The sequence below is a fragment of the Ailuropoda melanoleuca genome, chromosome 6 (genome assembly GCF_002007445.2).
Source record: "Ailuropoda melanoleuca isolate Jingjing chromosome 6, ASM200744v2, whole genome shotgun sequence".
NCBI classification, from domain to species: domain Eukaryota; kingdom Metazoa; phylum Chordata; class Mammalia; order Carnivora; family Ursidae; genus Ailuropoda; species Ailuropoda melanoleuca.
This window is the reverse complement of record NC_048223.1, coordinates 101,459,834-101,482,143: the sequence shown is the minus strand read 5'-3', so window position 1 is coordinate 101,482,143 and position 22,310 is coordinate 101,459,834. Positions and strand designations below refer to the sequence as shown.

Genomic DNA, 22,310 nt, shown 5'->3' with positions numbered 1-22,310 from the left:
AGGGGTGTGGCAAAATTGGTACATTCATCATCTTAGTTTGGCATGAATCATTTGGAAGAGACTGGAAGAGACAAAGTCTGGGGCAAGGCTTAAGAGAGTGAGATGATGATTGTTGGACTAAAGTGGTAGCAAGAGCAAGTGAATGAATGGAAATAATTTCTGCAAGAGGATATTAGAGGGAGGGGCGCCTGGGTGGCTCAGTCTGTTAAGCGTCTGCCTTCTGTTCAGGTCATAATCCCAGGGTCGTGGGATCCAGCCCCAATTTGGGCTCCCTGCTCAGCGGAGAGCCTGCTTCTCCCTCTCCCTCTGCCTACCACTCTGCCTGCTTGTGCTCGCTCGCTCTCTCTCAGATAAATAAATAAAATCTTAAAAAACAGTCCCCTGCCCCAAAAGTACTGATTGCTAGAACATGCTTTTAAGATTTCATCATGCTGTATTGTCAGGGTAAAGATAGTTCAGAAAGACCTCTGTTGGGAGTAAATAAAGGGCTTGTTACCCACACCCTGTACCTCCAACAAAGAAACCATTCCTGAGGGGTGCCTGGGTGGCTCAGTCGTTTGAGCATCCGATTGTTGGATTTGGCTCAGGTCCTGATCTCGGTCGTGGGATCGAGCCCCGGGTTGGGCTCCTTGCTCATCGTGGAGTCTGCTTGAGATTCTCTCCCTCTCCCTCTGTGCCTCCCACTCATGCTCTCCTTCTCTCTCAAATACATAAATAAATCTTAAGAAAAAAGTAAAAAGAAACCATTCCTGATGACTTCTTTTGTTGTTCTATATTGGATATTGAATAAAGGTTAGTGTGAGAGACCTGATGCATCTGTCCAGGATTATTAGGGGCATATATATTCTTTATCATTTATAAACTAATTCAATGGCACAGAGTGAAAGAACCTTGTTCATAGTGTTATTTTTCGAACTTTTTGGTGCTAGGAGCCCTTTATAGTCTTACAAGTCACTGAGACCCTAAGGAGATCTTGCTTATGTGAGTCTATTGATATTTGCAATATCAGCTGTTAAAACAGAAATTTTAAAAACATTTGTCACTTCATTTCTTTAAACTTATATATTAACATAAATAGCATATTTTTTTTAAAAAAGATTTTATTTATTTTACAGACAGCACAAGCAGAAGCAGGGGGAGCAGCAGGCAGAGGGAGAGGGAGAAGCAGGTTCCCCTCCGAGCAGGGAGCCCGATGTGGGGCTCAGTCCCGGGATCCCGAGATCGTGACCTGAGCTGAAGGCAGCTGCTTAACTGACTGAGCCACCCAGGTGCCCCCATAATTAGCATACTTTTAATGAAAAATAGATTTCTGAACTTTTTAAAACAACTTAGAAGAGTATCATTGGTTTGCATTTCTGCAAATCTCTTTAATATTTGCTTTAATAGGGGCGCCTGGGTGGCTCAGTTGGTTAAGCGGCTGCCTTCGGCTCAGGTCATGATCCCAGAGTCCTGGGATTGAGCCCCACATCCAGCTCCCTGCTCAGTGGGGAGTCTGCTTCTCCCTCTGCCCCCTGCTCTTGCTCTCTCCATCTCAAATAAATAAAATCTTTTTAAAGATATTTGCTTTAATAGAATAAAGCTAGATTCTCATATTTGTATGTATATTCAATCAGCTCTGATATGTTGTTTTAAGTGAAGGATATAAAGTATATGAAGAAAATATAGTTTGGACTTTACAGACTCTCTGAAAGGATCTTGGGGCTCCTCCAGGATTCCATGGACCACATGTTGAAAAGCACTGGTTTACAGAACTGTGCACTGTGTTGTCACTAAATTGTCGGTCAAGTCACTGAATTGTCCGAAGTATTATGCCCTTAAAACGCCGGAGGTGCATTTCCCTGAATCTGACAGATGTTTCAAGTGTCGAGTTGTGCTGTTAGTTATGGTCATGTTCTTTGCTTGTCTTTCTTTAGGTGACCTAGTGGTTCTCGATGGTGCCCCCACTGCCAGCTGGCTGCAGGGCCGGAGCTGCTGGGGTGCCCGGGGTTTCTTCCCTTCATCGTGTGTTCGGGAGCTCTGCCTCTCCTCACAGAGCCAGCGGTGGCACTCCCAGAGCGCCTTGCTCCAGATTCCTGAGTACTCCATGGGACAAGCTCGGGCACTGATGGGGCTTTCGGCCCAGCTGGATGAGGAGCTGGACTTCAGAGAAGGGGATGTGATCACCATTATTGGAGTTCCTGAACCAGGCTGGTTCGAAGGGGAATTAGAGGGTCGAAGAGGCATTTTTCCAGAAGGTTTTGTAGAGCTTTTGGGGCCCCTGAGGACTGTGGATGAGTTGGTAAGTTCTGGAAATCACGATGACTGCATTATTAATGGTGAAGAAGAGACCCCTACAGCAGAAGAGGAGAGGGGGCCGGAAGAGGATGAGGACCAGCCGGGGACCTACGGGATTGCCCTCTACCAATTCCACGCCCTGGAGCCCAATGAATTGGATTTTGAGGTAGGTGATAAAATCCGAATTCTGGGAACGCTGGAAGATGGGTGGCTAGAAGGTTCGCTGAAGGGCAGGACAGGCATCTTTCCTTACCGATTTGTAAAGCTGTTTTCTAAAACAAGAATGGATGAGACTATGGCTCCCCCACAGGAAAGCAGCTCTACTGAGATCCCTGATGGCTCTTTGGGTTGTTCGGAGGACTCCTCGGTGGTGGAGGGAAGAAGACCCGAATCCGAGTATAAAGCAGAGAAGTCCAACTGTGTTATTTCTGAAACATCTGCTTCTCCCCTGGGGCATCTGACTTCTGAGTATGAAGTAAACAAAAACTCTCATCAGGATGAGGGCACCTCAGGGGGGCCCCCGAAAAGCCCGGGCCTGGGGCGCAGTCAGCCTCTTGCCAAAGACTCTTCTGCAGAGGATCCTTCAGAAATAGTCAATGGGGTTTCCTCCCAACCTCAGGTACCTTTTCCTCCCAGACTGCAGAAAAACCAGTATTACTCAGCAGAAGGAGGGGGCCGCCCAAGCTCCGAGCAGTCCGCTGACCCTCTTCCCTTCGAAGCCAGGACGAAACACTACTCTAGCCTACCTCGCAGAGGACTGTCCTCCCCACCAAAAACCTTTCAGAAGCCAGTGCCCCCTCCTCACGGTGGCTCTTGTCTTTTAGCCCCTCGGGTAGCGAGACCCAGCCAGCTGAGCTCCCCGCTCCAGGGCATGGCAAGGTGTGCTAAAAAGCACCACACACCCAGAGAAAACGCCACCAGCTTTTGTCCTGCCCCAGAGAGACCCGAAGTGAAGCCTGGTCTGCAAGACAAGGTGTTTGCAGCCGAAGCGATGGCACCTTTACAGGGAGAAGGAAACACTGACCTGGATTCTAAGTTGACACAGCAGCTGCTAGAGTTTGAAAAGAGCTTGTCAGGGCCTGGCATAGAACCAGATAAAATTTTGCGCCACTTTTCGATCATGGACTTTAACTCTGAGAAGGACATTGTCCGAGGTTCCTCAAAGCTGATCACCCAGCAGGAGCTGCCTGAGAGGAGGAAAGCCCTCAGGCCCCCGCCACCACGTCCCTGTATGCCAGCATCCGCTTCTCCCCACATGCCTATTGACCAGAACCTGAAACCAGAGCTGCCCTTGGCAGTGCGACCCTCTCGCCCGGCTCCCCTGCCTCCCGCGGCCCCGCACAGAGTGACTGCGGGATCCCCCAGGCCCCTGAGCTGTCCCCAGCCGAGCTGTGAGACGCCAGAGACGGAGGGCCCTGAGAGTGTGGACCAGACTCTGGACCAGACTTCCCAGTGCCCCTTAGTATTGGTGAGGGTTCAGGAAATGGAGCAGGACTTGGATGTGGGTAGCAGGGCTCAAGAAGAGCTAACCTTGACGCTGGAGGAGAAGCAAGACGAATCATTAAGGGCAGAGACCCTGAAGGATCTCGAGTTCTATGAGAGCAACGTTGAAAGTTTGAATATGGAACTCCAGCAACTCAGAGGTGAGTGACAGGGAAGCAATAGATATTGGTTTTTGACATCCACGAGTCCACGTAATGGCTTCCCCATGTTTTGAAGGGAGATGTCACCATCTTTGACAAAGAGTGACTGGCTTTCTCGTTACCTCATGTCTCACTCTGACAGCACAGTTTGACTGCTCTGTCTCCATATATCCAATGACCACTGTAGCCTCCTGATGTCACCTGTTGCTCAGGCAGAGCGGCTCAGACCTCACTGACATGTATACGTCCTGTGACATCCCCAGCAGTCCTGTGGACGGAAGTCCCTGAATACACTGACCTACTTTAACCGGCCTCTAGTGAGGACTGAAGACTTCCAGGCTCAGATTCATGAAAAAACCATATCTTATATCTGTGTAATTTAAGGACTAGGTTTCGTTAAAGATTTTATTTATTTATTTATTTATTTGAGAGAGAGAGAGAGAGACTGAGCAAGAAAGAGAGCACAAGCCAGGGGGAGAGGCAGAGGAAGAAGTGGGCTCCCTGCTCAGCTCGATGCCAGGCTCGATCCCCGGACCCTGAGATCATGACCTGAGCTGAAGGCAGATTCTTAACCGACTGAGCCACCCAGGTGCGCCCCAAGGACTAGGTTTCAATAGTAACCATTAGAGCTAACAATTATTAACTTGTTCATAATAAGGACTTGTCACCATTTTCTTGCACAAATAATCTTTCCAGCCACCCTAAATGTACTGGGATAATTCACACGGTGCTTGAAAGATGAGGCAGGTAAGCTTTGTAGAGATGGAGTAGCTTGGCGAGGGAGCTGGGAGCTCCTGTTTTTAACTACTACAGTTTACTGCTTCCCACCTTGCACGTTCAGAAATTCGGATTCTGTCCCTTAATTTAGGGGTGACCAGCCCCAGGGGACTTCATACGTCTTCACCGGACTCCCATGAGAAATAATTTCTAGAGGAGAAAGAGGCAGAAAGCAAGGCAAGCACTGCAGACTAGGGCCCAAGGACACACGGCCGTGTCACTTTGGGCAGATGTGCCGGAGAGCTCCGACCCCATGTGCCCTCAGGAAAGGAAACACTCCAGAGTGATCTGTGGATGTAGGGCCTACAGGTTACTAACGAGAAATAAAAGCAGGAAAATGGCGGGCCAGGTCTACACGCTTCCCTCCCCGTCTACTTCAGGCCGCTGAACGTGATTGGAAAAATAAATTCCAACGAGAAAGAGTGTTTTGGGGAGGCCAGAAATGGCGTGATCTTCCGAAAGCTGGAAAGCAGAGGGTATTAAAGAGAGGAGACTTCTCTCTGAAATATGCTTGGGAGAGGACTGCTCTGTGAGTGGGTGCAGGTCTGAGGGACTGCAGACTCAGAGGCGGGGCAGTGGGAGGGGGGTCCCGGAGCAAATTTGGTGTGATGAGTGAGGAAAGAGCTAGGCCCCTGAGCCCCTGGGCCACTGCGCTGAACGGGAGCGGGCGGCCCGCAGTAGTTACCCTGAAGGGGAAGCGTGAGGATGAGCTCTGAGCACGTCCTTGGGGAGGGGATCCTGTGGGGGGGCCTGGCTGGCACAGTCTGTAGAGCGTGCAACTTTTGGTCTTGGGGTTGTGAGCTTGAGCCCCATTTTGGGGGTAGAGTTTACTTAAAAAAAGAAATAATGGTGGCATTAAAAAAAGTTCATTGACTATGAGTACCTGAAGTCCTGGGGGTTGCCAGATACCGTGGTGATTTCAGAGTGTCTGGAAAGGAATTCTGAGGGCATCTCGGCTCAGTGCTACATCCCCAGAGCTATAACAAGTTACAGGTTCTTCCACCGCCTTCTGTACTTGCGAGTTTTGAGACACACTCGTAAGCTGTTCTTGCATGAGATATACAGGGGACAGAACAAACATGTCTCAAATTCCGGGTAGTGGGGATTTCTCAATAATGATACTTTTTTGGGGTGTCTGGCTGGCTCAGTTGGTAGGGCATGAGACTCTTGATCTTAGGGTCATGAGTTCGAGCCCTGCATTAGGCTCCTCGCTCAGCGTGGAGTCTCCTTGAGAGTCTCTCTACCTCCCTCTTCCCCCCCCCCAGCTCATACTCTTGTTCTCTCTCCCAAATGAATAAATAAATCTTTAAAACTTTTTTTTTCTATTTAATGTAAAATAATTTAAGATCTATGGAAAAGTTGCAAAAAATTTAAGTTCTTGTGTGCCCTTCACTCTGCTTCCCCTTACCCTAAGGTGTTACATAACTACAGAATATTTATCAAAATCCGAAAATAAACATGGCAGTAAACATTTGAAGACATTAGAAGGGAGCATTAACATAAAATAAAAGTTAAATAAAAATTTAAACTGTAAAATAATACTGTAATTAGTCTTGAAAGGTTATTCTTAAAACAAGATTTTAAATGCACAAAACTTTAGTTGCCCTGATAGTATCGATCTTTGTTTCGTTAACATTCTAGGCATAGGAGAGAGTTTCCATCTTGGATTGATGTTGGTTGAATTAAGAATGTATCTAAAAGCATCTTTAGATGGAGCCATTAGGGTACATGTAGTTTCATGTAAGATCATTTTCTTTTTTGACAATGAAAATATTTTGTGTATTTGCTCTGATTACTTTGCTGTTGAAATCGATATTGCTTTTGCTAATTCAAAATTTAGATGATATTCATATCTTAAAATTTTTTTATTGAGCTATAACTGATATACAGTATATTAGTTTCAGGTGTACAGCATAATGATTCAATATTAATTTTCACATCTTATCTTCTATTAAAATATTTTAATTAATATATAAATTAAATATATATAAACTTAACATATAAATATATTTATTTAATTATAACCTATAGCAAATATTAAACCCTGGAGAACACTGGGAAAACATTTTTGGTTTCAAGTACTCAAATAATGGAACATTATTCTCCTCTCTGAGCAAGATTTAGCACTACACAGAATCATTTGTCAGCATTGACAGTTTAAGGACTTATTTTGCTTCTCAAAATTGATATTTCTTTTTTTTTTTTAAGATTTTATTTATTTATTTGAGAGAGAGAGTGAGTGAGTGAGAGAGAGCACAAGGAGGGCGACCAGCAGAGGGAGAGGGAGAAGCAGGCTCCCTGCTGAGCAGGGAGCCTGACGCGGGGCTCAATCCCAGGACTCTGGCAGATGCATAACCAACTGAGCCACCCAAGAGCCCCTAAAACTTGATATTTCTTCAAGAGTCACTTTATAAGATTTGTGTAAAGTGTACTGTACAAACAAGCTTATTAATATTTATTTGATTTGCAGGAATGACTCACTGTCAGCAGCACACAGGGCCACGAACACAAACAGTTATAAACACACTCAGAGCATAGCAACAGCTACAAGCAAAGCTAACTGATTAGATCCTGATCACTTCTCTCCTGTTCCTCCCGTCCTGGTCAACCTTAATCTTTTACTCTGTGTGTCAGTATTTTCTGCGCCTGCTTTCAACTTCACATTGGTGGATTCCTTCAAACCCATAATGCGGTTACATTTATTACTAGGCTTTATTGTCACAGGAGAATTTTAGTATTTTCTCTTGTGTTCCACATTTCTTGACTGATTTTTCTTCAGATTCAGAAAGACAGATACATTTCTCAAGAAACGATGAAAAGGAATTCCCACATGGAAGCTCTACTCAGTCTTGGCTCAGTTACCTGAAACTAATTTCAAGGCTTAAAATTCTGTGGACGAGTAGGATTTTGGAATCCCAACTGTAATTTTGCAAGAGGGCTGGTCTAATTCTGACGCATTCTGAGGAGTCCTTTGGAATCTTAGCTTGTTCTAGAAAAAGGTCGATTTTTAGACTTCTCACCTCGGATGGGCTCTGGGCTTTGAGTTTTGACCACTTCTCCTGAGAGGGCCATTGAAACACAAGTTCTGTTTTCTGGGACGGGCAAATGCCCTGGGGCAGTGCCATTGCTGTGGTTATTTACCTGTCTGGATTCCAGTTTTCCTTTGGTTTTGGCCAGTGCACTCCCATCTTGTCAGTGTATGGATAGCTTTAAGAGTTTTTTATATTTCCTCCAACTTTTTAAACTTTGGGTTGAGGACTGGCCCAAATAACCCAAACTTCAATTATTAGAAATAAAAAGCCGCGATAGTTTTACTATTTTTTTTAAAGATTTTGTTTATTCATCTGAGAAAGAGAGAGGGTGCGTGCATGCACATGTGCACCAGCAGGGGGGAGGGGCAGAGGCAGAGGAAGAAGCAGACTCCCCACTGAGCAGGGAGCCTGATGTGGGGATCAATCCATCAGTCGCAGAACCCTGGTCATGACCTGAGCCGAAGGCAGACACTTAATGGACTGAGCCACCCAGGCGTCCCACAAAGCCCCGATAATTTTAGGTAAGCCATTATTTGGCTCTGAGAATTTGGAGCTTCAAATCTGGAATTAGCACGTAGAGTCAGGGTAGAATAGTAGCAGGTGTCTCTGATTACAGTGTTTTGGGGAATGAAATGCCATTTTGCAGGCTTCAGGATGGCATTCCGTTCAGTCACTCATTCACCCAGCAGATGTTTACTGAGTTTTGCTGTGTGCCAGGTGCTGTGCTAAGGGCAGGGTAATAAACAGATGTGCTCTCTGCCCTCAAAGAGCTTCTAGTCAAAATGAGTTGCTGGTTAATAAGCTAAGGTTTATCTCTAAAACACAGTACCTTCAAATCTGATAAGTGGGTTGACTTCCAGCGCAGTGGAAACACATAGGGTTAATCCACAGACTTTCAGATTTCCCAGTACATACTTTTATTTTTTTAATTATTTATTGATTTTCATTTTATTTTATGATTTATGTCTAGTTTTTATTTAAATTTAAGTTAACATACATGGTAAAATTGGCTTCAGGTGTAGAATTTTGTGGTTTATCACTTACATACAACACCCAGTGCTCATCACAAGTGCCCTCCTTAATCCCCCGTCACCCATTCAGCCCATCCCCCTTACCTCCCTCCATCAACCCTTAGTTTGTTTTCTGTAGTGAAGAGTCTCTTAGGGTTTGCTTCCTTCTCTCCTTTTTTTTTTTTCCTGTGTATATCCTCTAGTTCCATCCACGTCCTTGCAAATGGTAAAATTTCATTCCTTTTTGATGTAATATTCCATTGTATATATATACCAGTACCTGTCACCTTTAGAACCCCTAATTAAGACTATATCCTGTAGCCCTGAGAGAATCTTATTTCGGCATATGATCGTTTTGTTCCATCTCTAGGAGAGGTTCACATGCCTCAAAATGACAAGTACATTTATTTCTTTACTCAGCAAATATTTCTTGAGCACATACTAGGAGGCAGGCACTGACTATCCATTGATTAATAAAAAGGACATAGTCACAGTATCATTCATATTTGTGTATCTCTGAAACGCTGGTGATCATAGCGATATTGACCTCTGTATTTAAGCACACTGTTTGTCTTGCTGCCTCTGACTCATGGCTGTAGTTACTCCATCGGGGGCAAGGACCCCACTATTCTGAATCAGTGTGGTGGATGGCCAAGTGTAGTCAGCCTCTTCTTCATCAAGAGCCTTGCTCCCAAGCTTCTCTTCCTTTAAGGTAATGTCAAGAGGAATGTTGAACAGAGACTCTCAGGGTAATTTTAAAAGACTGTTGCAAATAAAATCAGAACATGTTTTTTAGGAACGGAACATTTTCAGCAAGATATTGAGTGAGATCTAAGGCCCATTATAGAGAGCCATTCAATTAACAAGTTGGAAAATTGGGGCGCCTGGGTGGCACAGCGGTTAAGCGTCTGCCTTCGGCTCAGGGCGTGATCCCGGCGTTATGGGATCGGAGCCCCACATCAGGCTCCTCTGCTATGAGCCTGCTTCTTCCTCTCCCACTCCCCCTGCTTGTGTTCCCTCTCTCGCTGGCTGTCTCTATCTCTGTCAAATAAATAAATAAAATCTTTAAAAAAAAAACAAAAAACAAAAAAAAAACAAAACAAGTTGGAAAATTACTGATATGGAAACAATGACATCTTTATACTGAAGTGATATGTAATATTCTAGACAGATTTTTAAAATTTGAAAGTCTAGTTTTTCTACATTCAAAAGCAATTTGTTATTCTGAAGATTCCTTGGAATGCCTCAGGTATTAAAATTCATTCTCAAACTTGTAAAAGATTATGGAGTTTTTAAATAGCCAAATATTTTGTGGTCTTTCAAGGTATGGAAGTTTATGTGAAAGGAATAATCTTATCTCTCTGGTTTGTCAGTACATAAGAAAAAAACAAGTACCCTTGACTTGTGACATCTGGTTCAGGGTGTTGGCTCAGTAAAAATTAGCTCAGTTACTTGTAATGGATTTTATCTTGGTATAAAACAGCAACCAGAGTCAGAAGGCATTAATCATCTATGTTAATTCAGGACTGAAACTAGTTTTCCTTTGATGATAGGTGTTTCAATGTATGTCAAGAAATGTAGCTTGAAATGGTTAACTTAGTTATAATTAATCTGTGAATCACTATTCTTTTTTTTCTTTTATTTTTTAATTTTTTAAAAATTTTTAAATAATTTATTATTATGTAATGTTAGTCACCATACAGTAGTACATCCTTAGTTTTTGATGTCGTGCTCCATGATTCATTGTTTGCATAACACCCAGTGCTCCATGCAGTACATGCCCTCCTTAATACCCATCACCGGCCTATCCCAATCCCCCAGCCCCCTCCCCTCTGAAGCCCTCAGTTTGTTTCCCAGAGTCCATAAGTGCAGTAAGTCGAGCAGAGAAAGATAATTATCATATGGTTTCACTCATTTATGGAACATAAGAAATAGCAGGACGATCGGTAGGAGAAGGAAGGGAAGAATGAAGAGGGGGTAAACAGAAGGGGGAATGAACCACGAGAGACTGTGAATCACTATTCTTAACTTTGTAGTATGGCTTTGTGAACATTTCCTCACCCTCAGCTTGGGGCCGAGGGGTGGAGAAACTGGAATAGATCCAGGGATTTTAATATCATTTTCAGCTTTCACTGAGGCTTTGCAGGACACAGTGAGAGGACCTGCCTCCCGCGAGCCTGGGACCTTCAGCAGCGAGCATTCCTGCCACCGCGGCTGCCTGAGTGCACCACCTCCCATCCTTCACTTTACCAGATGTAGCTAGACCCAGAAAGACTCTAGGGCAGTCATTTCTGCAGCAAATATTAAGCTCCTGCTGAATTCCGAGCAGTGATCTCTGCCCTCGTGGGGAGAGAGAAATAATAAGTACGCAGAAATAGGAATATGTGTGAGAAGGCAGAAGAAGCTATGGTATCAGGGAGGACCTCACTGAAAAGTGACATTTGAGCGAAGATCCGAATGATCGTAGGAAGCCAGCCGAGCCATTTTTGGGGTGGAGGAAATTGTCGCCGGCAGACGGGACAGCAAGGACAAGAGTGCGTCTAGTGTTTGAGGAACAGCAAGGAGGTCAGTTCAGCTAGAGCGAAGGTGTGGGTTTTATAGCTCATTGTTGAGAGTAAGACGAGAAGGCACAGGAAGGTTTTGGGCAGGGGAGTGGTAAGATTGACTTACAACCTTACAGAGCCCCTCTGGGCGGCCTGGACCAGAACGGTAGACTGGGGAGGATGCAGAGCGCGAGGTTCTGGGGACATTTTGAGTCCGAGCCTGTAGGACTTCCTGGTGGGTTGGGTGTGAGGTGTGAGAAGAGAGGAGAGTCAAGGATGACCCTGGGGTTGGGCAACTGGAAGGACTGGAGTTGCCAGTGATTTCTCAATTCCTGGTGAAGACGGCAGGAGCCGCTGGCTGCTGGGGGAGGTGGGAAAGGGCAGAAGTCAGCTCAGCTTTGGTCATGTTGTCGTGCCCGTAAGATGTCCAGGTGCAAGTGTTGCTGAGGCAGTCTGATATACAGCCCGGGTTCAGGGCAGAGGTGAGGGCTGGAGACGTACGTTAGTGACACGTACATTTTGGCAGCACACAGACATTGTTTAAAACCATGACATTTAATGAGATTACTTTTTAAAAAAAATTTTTAAAGAAAGTATAGTTAGAGAAAAAGAGAGGCAGCCAAGGCCCTGAACCTCCCCGGGAGTTGAAGGAACTGGAAGAGTAAGATGGTGATCATAATTATAATTAACTGAGGACTTAGTACTTGTCAAACAACATGCCGGGTCTTTGAGCACTTTTTCTAATCCTCCGCATTTGACAGACGGGAAAGCTGAGGACAGCCCAGAGTGTCACAGTTAGTCAGCGGTAGCGCTGCGGTTCAAGTTCAGGCCAGTCTCCTCCTACAGGCTCTGTGCTCTGTCCCTGTGCCCCACCGGGGTGCCCCTGCATTTCAGCTTAAGGAGGGACTGCTTGATCTCCGAGAGCGGGTGGTAGGAAGCAGCACTTGAAAAACTCAGAAATACAAGTGCTCATGGAGGAGGGATCCCGAGTGACCCTTGCCAATTTCCAAAATAATGTATGCCAGGCATAACATTTTTTAGTAATCTCATCTGCTGAAAACTATAAGAGCACATACGTATGTGTTGACATGCTTTGAAAAAATATTTAACCCTCCCTCGCAGATAGCTTCTGACTGCTAGCTTATCATGAAGTTACACAAGTTTCCAAAATGCTTACCCATTCGCACTAGCAACCTCCCCAAGCTGTTCACTGTTCCAGTTTCTCTATTTGATCCCTCACCTAACTCCTAACCCTTAAGTTCATCACCAGGTTTAAACTCTGAGGCATCTGTAATGCTTCTCACCAGCCTGTCCCACTGAGAGTGTTCACACCCTTCAGAGCATATCAGATTTCCCACAAATACCTCTTACGTTCCTATATTCCAGCCTTTACTGCCTTTTACAGGGCTCCCAGACTCACACTCCAGCCTTCCCTTCCCCAAGTTGTCTCTTTTTTCATTAGCGCTTCCTCTGTCTGTCGAATTTATCTTTAGATCTTAGGGGTCTTCTTTCTCCCTCAGTTGCAGACCCTCTGTCCACACCACCAGAGGCTGTGGCACTGGGGATGCCCTATGAGTAGCTTTAGCCAGCGTGATTTCATTTATAATTCTCCCTTAGGCTGAGAGGCAGCTGGACTGAATAAGAGTGGAAACCACGTTTCCAGTTGTATCCATGTCCCCTGCATTCCTGCTGTGTGCTAGGTAATTGCAGCTCTAGGAGAAGCCCTGGGGCACGCCAGTGTTCAAGACCAGGAAGATGGACTAGCAAAGAAGAAGCAGATAGTCCAGTAAGTGGGACTGACCGTTAGAGCGGGTGCATTGACAAAGCAGAGGAGGGAGGGCTGAATTGCTGGAACATAGTCTCTGAGGGTTTAGGCAGGATTGGGATCCAGTGAACCAAGTGATTTCAGAGTGTCTGGAAAGGAATTCTAAGGGCATCTCAGCTCAGTGCTACATCCCCAGAGCTATAACAAGTTCCAGGTCCTTCCACTGCCTTCCGTATTTGCGAGTTTTGAGACACACTCGTAAACTGTTCTTGCATGAGATATACAGGGGGCAGAACAAACGTGTCTCAAATTCCAGGTAGTGGAGATTTCTCAATAATGATAGTTTTTAGAATTACTCATGTTCCACAGAAATGTCACATCTTCTGTGCTTAAGATGAAAACATGACGACACAGGCTCCAAGGGCTTCAGGAACTTCCCCAGGATTATCCAGCTGGTGAGTGGCAGAGTCCAGACTCAGACCCAGGGCTCTCAGAGCTGCACTCTTAACCCCTAAGCTATCCTGCCCTCTGCCTGGCATCTAACACATGCCTGTAAATTGGACATGGTCCTTGCCTACGGGGAGCATTCAGTATTCAGTGTAAGAAATGGAGATAAAAAAGCATAGTAGAGTAACATGGGTGAGATGAGAGAGATTGGCTCGGTTCTCTGGAAAATGGCAAGAACCATAGGAATCAGAGAATGTCACAGGGGCAGTCTTTGTGCAAAGCGCCGGTCACCTGACCAGAGGCAGGGGATGGTCTGCACAGTTACGGAGACATTAACGAAAGTAGGGAAGCACATGTTCTTGCTGGTTCTTTTCCTGCCTCTTCCCTCCTCTTCCTTTACTTTTCCTGCACCTTCTCCCTTTCTGTCTCCTTCCAAATCCTGCGGCCCGTCTTCCCTTCCAGCATTGCACACAGCAGCATTACCGTTTACGGGGGGGTGGGGGGGGCACACGGATGGTCACCACAGCCGATCGCCCACCCTCTGGTGACAAACAGCAACCATTGGACCGCACTGCTGCTTTAGGGCCTCCAGAAGAGCCAGTGGGATGTGACGGCTGTGTCCCATGAAAGGGAGAGACGCAGAGAGGGATGCTGTCTGAAGGGTCGAGTTGTGCCAGTGATACCAGGATTGAGAAAAGTAGAAGAGTCGTCCTCCTCCCCTTTCCCTCAGGCCTCGTGTCTTTGCACACAGATTTATCACATGAAAATAGCACCGCATTCACTGCTTCTGGTTAGTTCTGGGTCACAGCAATATGGAGGTGAAGTCGAGGCGGCTTACATCTTTATGCAAGCTCTGCAGGCAGTAGGACTTAGAAGAGAGGGGTCTGGGGGGGTGGGAGCGGGGAGCCTCGTCCTATAACCGGCAACTCACTCTCCTCTTATTCAAAGATCATTTCTTTTAGCTTCACATAACCTCTCCTAGTGGGTCATTTTATAACTAGTATCCTTCGTACCTGTAATTTATCCTCTTTTATCTCTTCTCTTGGTTGACGTACTAGGTTTGTTTCTTACCCTGCTTGCTTTATCAACGATACGAAGTTGCTGAAGGGGATTCTGTTTTCCATAACAGTTAGGGAAAGCTTCGTCTTTATTTTGAATATTTAAAAGTGTGCCCGGCTTACTTTCTGCGCCAGTCTGGGCGCACACTGGGGTTGAGCGGCGAGGGACAGCCCTGCGGCAGGGGGTCTCAAGGGGCTGTGGGCCGGGACTGGAGACACAGAGGGAACGGCAGTGGCGGGGAGGGGGGTGGCAGTGTGGCACACTTGCCTCAGAGGTGGCCCCCCTCTGACCGAGACCGTGAGAGCGTTTCCTTGTTTGTGGGCTTGGTTCGAGGGACATGAAGGCTCTACTGCATTTGTGAGGTACCCTCTCAGTCTAGGGCCACGAAGCCGGATGGACCTGCGATCGGGTTGTAGCCCCACCTTGCGTGACCAGTTTATTCAAACTTTGAGTCTCTTACTTTACCTGCAGTAAAGTAAGGATAATACTGAAGATTAAAAAAAAAAAAAAAAGGCTCTCGACTCTCTAGGCCTCACCCTGATCGTAGCACACATCTTCACACTGAAAACCCAGAAGCTGCCAGGGCTGCGGCTGCCTCTGCTATTGGTTTGGAAGGTGCGAGGGAACAGAACAAGCAGAAACCTTCGTGGGAAAATCAGAAGATTTTCCAGAGGTTGACTGGTCACTATTAGTAGAGAATCCAGAAGGTGCGTACTAGCACATTAGGTATTTGAGGAAAGGAAAAAGTGGTAGTGAGGAAAACAGAACCATGGGTTTTTAAAACTGAAGGAACTGGGAGTCATGGGGGCCAGCTGTCTCATTTTACAGATGGGCAGGTTGAGTCCCAGAAAGAGTAAGTGATTTGTCCAAGAGTAAACATCTCATTGTTGAAAAAGCACATGACCCTGGTCTCCTCACGATTATGTTGGATATTGTTTCACAACTAGGGATTAGACAAAGGCTCAAGGAATCATTCCTGGACATCCAACAGGTGACCAGATAGCCAGAAGAGTCGTCTTACGAAAGCCTGTCTCTGAGCATGCTACTCCCCCTTGAGTGAAGGAAACAGCACCAGGTCCCTTGGGACCTGCCCCGTTCTACCCCTCCAGCCTTAATTCCTGTTACTTTTTCTACTTCCTCTGTCCTTCAAACTGTTCCCCATTTCCTAAGTCTCCATTTGTAGACAGTCTGTGGAAAGCCTGCTCAAATGCCGCCCCTTCGTGAAAGCTCCAGCCGCCCCGCCAGGGACTCTGCTCTGTCATCTTTGCCACTTGTATTTGTTATAGAACTTGTCGCATTTGATTTTCCTTTAGAGTGTTGCTCCTGCATTTAAGCAGCAGGGGCTAACTTGCCCATTCTTTCTCTCTTCTACGATACCTCACCTGTAATAGGCGCCCTTCTAATGTTCGCTGATCCAAATAGGTATTTTTATCTGCACATTTCTGATTTCAACCCTTATTCCCCAGTTCCTGAATGTGCTGGATGATTGGATGGAGAAGAGATTTAGGAAATGGCCTTCATACTTCTCTGGCGTGGCAAGTATCAAGGGAAGTGTGAAAGCGTGCGTAACTACATTCTTCTAGGGGACAGTTTTCAATTACCCATACACCAGTTCGGAGTAAAAGCAAAGTTCTCTTTCTTTCTTCAGTGGGATGTCCCCGTGCATCTGCAGGTGGGAGTTGAAACCACTTGTGATTTGAGTGTACGCCAGCTGGTGACCTGACTCCCATAAAAGCAAACTCTCAAAGGAGGAAGAGTTCTGCCTCTCACGACGGGGAAGGGAGTCCCACAGAGTTTCAGATGTCCAGGGATTAGAAAGCTGAACTTGGAGGAATGGGAAACGTCCATGTTTCGTGTGTTGAGCTCTGCACAAAAACATTCTTTATAGCCCTGGTTGATGACTGAAATATTGAGACAGAGGAGATATAGGGCTTTACCTTGGGCTTTTAAAGGGGGCTGTTCTCGCTCACTCTGCTTTTTCTACAAAACCTTTTCAAACAGCAGAATACTTCTACCTTCAGCACAGAAAGCAGCCAAGCCAGTTTGACCAGCCTGAGGGAAACACCGAACAAAGCTGCCAACCCCAATCACATGAACACTAGTTACTAATTATCTTCTGGCCTCTGCGGGGAAAGATAGAGCAGCTCACTGATTGGATCCCGAGGTTGAAATAACTCCACATCTCTCTGAGCTCCAGCCAGAGGAGCAAGAGTGTCTCGAGCACTTTGGGAGACATTTTCAGAAGGACGGATACAGCCTTAGGCTAACCTGCACCTGTCCACATTTCAGCCCCACCCAGGCCCATGGAAGAAGGAAGTAAAACTCGTGTCTTTACACACACTGAACATGTGTGAGACTCACAAAGTTAGAGAAGACAGAGAAGTGGAGAAGAAAGGGCCCTGGGGCTCCAGCTGGGAGTATGAAGACCGAGGGAGTCTACAGAAAAGGGACCTTACCAGGCTGGCTCGACTTTACGGAGAAGGCAGCTTGGATTCCAGATCCAGGACCTTGGGGCACAATCGGCCCTACAGAAAAAGGCATTGTGGATACTGGGCTTTTGAGTGGAGTGAACCAAGCTACTCGGACCACGAGGAAGCGGAAGAAAGTGAAAAGGACTGTACGGACTACAGAAGTACGGCTCGGGGTTGGGATGGTTACGAGAACTCAAAAAATGTGGATTGTGGGAATCCGAGCCCGGGGACTAAGGATAAGTGGCTTACAGGCAGCCCAGAAGGCCGGAAAGCTGGATGGTACGGGGACATGAATGGCCACACAGATGGTCAGAATCTGAATTATGATCCTGAGGACTTGAAAGAAACTGAATGGTGCACTCGCCACAGTGGTTTGGATGATTCTGTGGGCAATTGTGGTCAACCTGAAAAGTGGCACATGGACCACAGGAATTTTAATTACAATCTCAAGGATTGTAAAGAAGCTAATTTTTATTATAGAAACCGCAATAATTTATGTCAGGTTCCCGGGAATTATACTAATGGTCAGTCTGTGGACTTCCCAGATTTGGATGGAGTCAATGAAGGTAAAGAATTTGTCAAATACTATGAAGGGGATGGAAAGGTTTGTCAAAATGGTAAAATCTGTCCTAAAGCAAAGACTCATGCCCTGGGTCAGTGTGACTTTGATACAGAAAATAAAGGCTGCGATACTCTATTTGCAAACTGTGAGTATAACTTTCACAACTACAGAGGAAGAGATTCTGTCCATCAGGTGAAGAATTGGGAGGATAATGGCATTGACAAAGCAGGAACGATGGTGCTCGGGAGCAGAGAGATCTTCCCGGACGGTCTGCAGAATCCGTGGACGGGAGAGCACCAGGGAGACCATCACTGTGGCATTCTTCAGGGCCTTTCATTAGGGAAGAACACTTGGCATTTTGAGGAAGAGAAAAAGAGAAATGGCCTGGAGACTTGGAAAAGGAATAGTTGCTTGCGCCGCACGGCGCCCGGCAGCCTGAGACGCTCAGAATTTGTGCAAAACAGGAAGAAAACTCAAGGTATGAACTCGGCCATCCTTTTTGAGAAAGATAAAACCTGAAAATAAATAAAAGGGGTGGTTATACCAGGTACTAGGAACACTCACGCACTTAAGGAAACTGACCCTTGAAATTCTTATCTAAGTGTATCTTGAATGAGAACAACCTTAGAGATTTAATCCCTTGGGGAGGCACTTTACAGAGCGAGAGCCTGGACGGGGTTGTAAATAGGGACCGTGGCCCGGAATGAGACCGTGTTCTCCTGGGAACTTTCTTTACCATTCTCGGTTTTGTCAGGCATCTCTAAACCCAAAAATCTTTCCGTTCTTACTGTTATTTTATTTTTTTCTGTCTTATGGGGATGGCAAGTTCATTATCGAGGCACCTGGAGAAAATTTATTTTCCTGGCATGCAATCCCTACATTTCTTTAGACGTTAGGGAAAAGGAGACTTAACTTGTTCTATGGAGTGTTGGGGTCTTGACATTCAGGCATCTTAAGTGAGCGACAAGTACTACAACTGTTCTGGAAGTCAGAAGATTATCTTCTCATGGTGCTTTGTTCCTGCACATGATGCTTTGTATATTCAAATTACTTCATCTCATTCGGCCTTGACTAAGTTACCTGTAACAGGAGTATTACGGAGAGTCTTTTCTAATGTAGAGGTTATTTCTTTTTTGCCAGTTTGTCTTCTCCTGTTCTCTGAAATGAACTATGTTTATTTTGTTTTATATTGTTGTTTTTTTATAATTTCTGGACTCCCTGTTAAACCTTTGTTTTTATTATGTATATGCCGTTCTCCTGCCAAGCCAACTTTCTGGTTTGGGCCAATTTGGGGGTGTGCAGGTTATGACTAGAGGGTAAGGGTTAGAGTCAGAAAATGTGAACAATCTAGAAAATCCATGTCACACCTTCCTCCTAAGTGGAAAGTCTCTCGTCTAGATCTTCAGAATAGGTTCACTGTTGGTGTTGCACGACAGGTCCCTGGTATATCCTGTGGTTTTCCAACACAGGCTTGACCAAACCCGAATTTCCAGGGCATTGTTTTGGATAAATAAGGCTCTCCACCTGTATTTGTAAAGATAAGAATGAAACCAAACCCGGCTTTAGTTGGGAGACCAAGGTATTTAGCAGGTAGCCACTTTTTCTAGGTGCATTTTTGCTCTGAGATGATAGGGATCGAATCATCTCTAAATTTTTTCCAGCTCAAAACAACAACAACAACACCACACACACACAAACACACAAGTGATTCTATGATTCCCTATACTGGTTATTGTACTGCTCCTATTCCCTTTTGCCACATCTGTTCCTTAGTTGAACTTTGTTTCGTATCTTTAGTTCCTTATTGTATTTGGCCTCCTAAGTGTAATCAGAGTGTGTTTACTCTGTCTGACTTCACAAGAGTCAAGCCCTTCTCTCTGGAGTGGTGCAATTTGCCCTATGATCTCTCTAACGCCAGCTCAGTCCCACCTTTTGTCACTTCCAGTTTTATAACTCTACTCGAGGACTGAAGTTTTGATGGTGTATTCGTATTTAGTTCAAGTGACACCCCTTTTTTGTACCTCTAGGACCCTCCTTGACCTGCAACAGAATCTTAGCGTGCCCTTCTGCCATTCCTTGCTGGCCGTCTTACACACACATCATTGCCCTTCCCGAATGTTACCGTTACGACATGTAATTCCAGAAAGAAACAAGTGTGAGAGTCCGTCTTCTGCCCCGAGTTCACCTCTCAGCCCCATCATTTACTACTGGGTAACTTCAGGTGAATTACCTAACCTCTCTGAGCTCTGGATTCCTTATTTATAAAGTGAAGATACTACTACCTGTGTCGGTGAGAGAACATAAATAAAACACCTAATGACATGTCTGGAACATAGTAGGTGCTCATAAATTATGAGTTCTTCGTCTCTTGGTGACCCTCCTCCCTTTCCCCTTATCATTTGCTCCACCAGCCTGTCACTGTGTGGTCTCCTTTCTCCTGAGATCCAGATGGACCCCCCATGGGACATCTGCCCTCAGACCCTGCGTCTGCAGATGTCATGATCCAGGGGGAGCGCCCCCTCCCTTCCTACTCTCCTGCCCTCCCCTGCCTCCCCCTACTGCATCTGAGAGACAAAGCACTGTTGAATTGCTGCTTCAGCCTGGCTCTCGAGCTGGAAACCAGGTCCTTCTATCAGGATGTGTCCTTTCCCTCACCTGCCTTATCATTCTCCCAGGACGGCCTCAGTCTTAAGTGTTGTTAGGCGGGTCTGTTATGGGTTTGCCCTTAGCCCTAGGCTGCGGCCCCTGGTCCTGGAAGGTGGGCCTTACTCCTAAGCTATGGCTCTTTTGAGTTTTCAGTGGAAAACCAGAGTGTTTATTGAACCTCCTAAGTTGGAGAGACTCATATTTCAGGCTGTGTCTTCTCAGCCCCAGACGGTTGTGAATATCTGCCAGGCTCTTTGGCCTCCAGCTCCTATTATTGCTTTCTGCTGGCTTCCTGGAGTCTCATCACCTGCAGACGTAGTTCAAGGATTTGAGGAGAATTTCTGCACAGATTTTGGGCTGCTGTCCCTGTGGCCCCCTCTTTTCCAGGATTTCTCCCATATTATCTAGCCCTTCAGTGCCAGATGTGAGCCTTTGACTCTTCAGCCCAAGAAAATTGCCAGTTGTTGACTTACCATTTTTTTTAAAAGATTTTATTTATTTATTTGACAGAGAGCCAGCCAGCGAGAGAGGGAACACAAGCAGGGGGAGTGGGAGGGGAAGCAGGCTCCCAGCAGAGGAGCCTGATGTGTGGGGCTCGATCCCAGAATGCCGGGATCATGCCCTGAGCCGAAGGCAGATGCTTAACGACTGAACCACCCAGGCGCCCCTGTTGACTTACCATTTTTGCTTTATTTCCCCCACATTCTGGAAGACTAGGGATTGACTTCAGAGGATAAGAATTGGGCAAATATGGATCTACCCAGTTTGCTTCCCTTGTTTTGAGTTCTATCTCCTCTAGTTCTGGCCTGCTTTTGGTTGCTCTCCAATGCCTTCACATAGTTAAAAAAATGCCTTATTCAGAGTTGCTAGTAGTCCTCAATAGGGAGATTGGTAAAATGTAAGCTGCTCTCCCATTGCTAGACCAAAAGTTGGCATGAAGATTTTACGCTTGCTAATAACATAAGTGGTTACGATGGGGAAAGGACCTGGGGCTTCAAATTCCGTGTTAACTCAGTTATGTGATATTAGGATATCGGAATGAAGGACCTTTACAGAGAGAAAGAGGACGCTGGAGTTCAGGCGAGAGTCAAGGCTTGGAGGGCTGCAGTAGAATCCTGGATCGCTGCACAGCAGCAGGTCCCGTGTTTTATAAATAATGGGTAACCACCCACAACTGGGTCTTAAAGTCTTTTCAGTGGGTTACAACTAGCATTTTTGAAAAATAAAATAGAAGTGAATAGAAAATGCACATCTGACGTAGAAGTGTGCACATACTTTGTGAGTGTGTGTGCACACATGTATTAGGTGTTATGTATATGCTGAGTCACAGTGTAAAGTGTGGGGGCCACAGTAAAAAAAATGTTTGAAAAACACTTAAATCTGACCCCCACTGTTTTTGTAACCAGAGAGATGAAGCTCAGAGAAATTGAAATGTATGTCCAAAGTCAGTCCTTAGATCAGGAATCAAATCAAGGTCTCCTGATGCCCAGACCATCAGGGTTGAAGCCAGAAGCACAGCTCTGAGTTCCTTCCCCATCAGTGAACTCAGAAAAGCAGGAAAGTATTGTGTTAGGGGTGTCAGAGAAGGGGCTTCAAATGGAGGGGGCCGTAGCTGAGTGACATGCCGCAGAAATATGGGGGGGTGTGGACCAAAGAAAGACCTTGCCTTTGGCTGGTGGAGTGAGGAAGAGGAGCAACCGAGGCCCCAGGCAAATTACAAGGAGTTTAGGAGGGAGGTGGTGATGAAAATAGAGAAGCAGTTCCTTTAAAGTTTGGACAGTAACTGCTGTGGAACAACAGAATCCAGGAAAGTCCTGTGTTGTTTTCTCCCAAGATGAGAAAAAGCAGCAAGATTTGAAGGCACCTTTGCCGGTGTTACACATAGCCCAGGTTTTAGGACTCTATGTGGCAAGGTTTCTTTTCACTGCAAGTGTGGAAACATGATATCTTTGTAGCTACAGACTGGATTCAAACTATAGGAATAAAATGTCTATCAGGCAATCCAAGGCATTAGCTTTTCATCCTGGCTGATTTCATATGCTGATTGCAAGCCGTGAGTGTGGCAGGTGCCATGAGGCCTC

The 22,310-nt window shown here is 45.8% G+C and overlaps 1 protein-coding gene across 9 annotated transcripts in view; it reads left to right on the top strand.

The window, feature by feature from the left end:
- The window catches only part of DNMBP (dynamin binding protein), a 107,061-nt gene that overhangs the window by 49,595 nt on the left and 35,156 nt on the right, over positions 1–22,310 (top strand). For 6 of the 9 annotated variants that reach the window (XM_019804914.2, XM_034663129.1, XM_034663131.1 and 3 more), the window contains one exon: positions 1,914–3,917. In XM_019804914.2, coding sequence (XP_019660473.2) covers positions 1,914–3,917 — 2,004 coding nt within the window. Of the gene's footprint in view, positions 1–1,913; positions 3,918–16,031; positions 18,062–22,310 lie in introns of those variants that run through there. The other 3 variants (XM_034663132.1, XM_034663133.1, XM_019804917.2) reach the window with 3 other exon arrangements.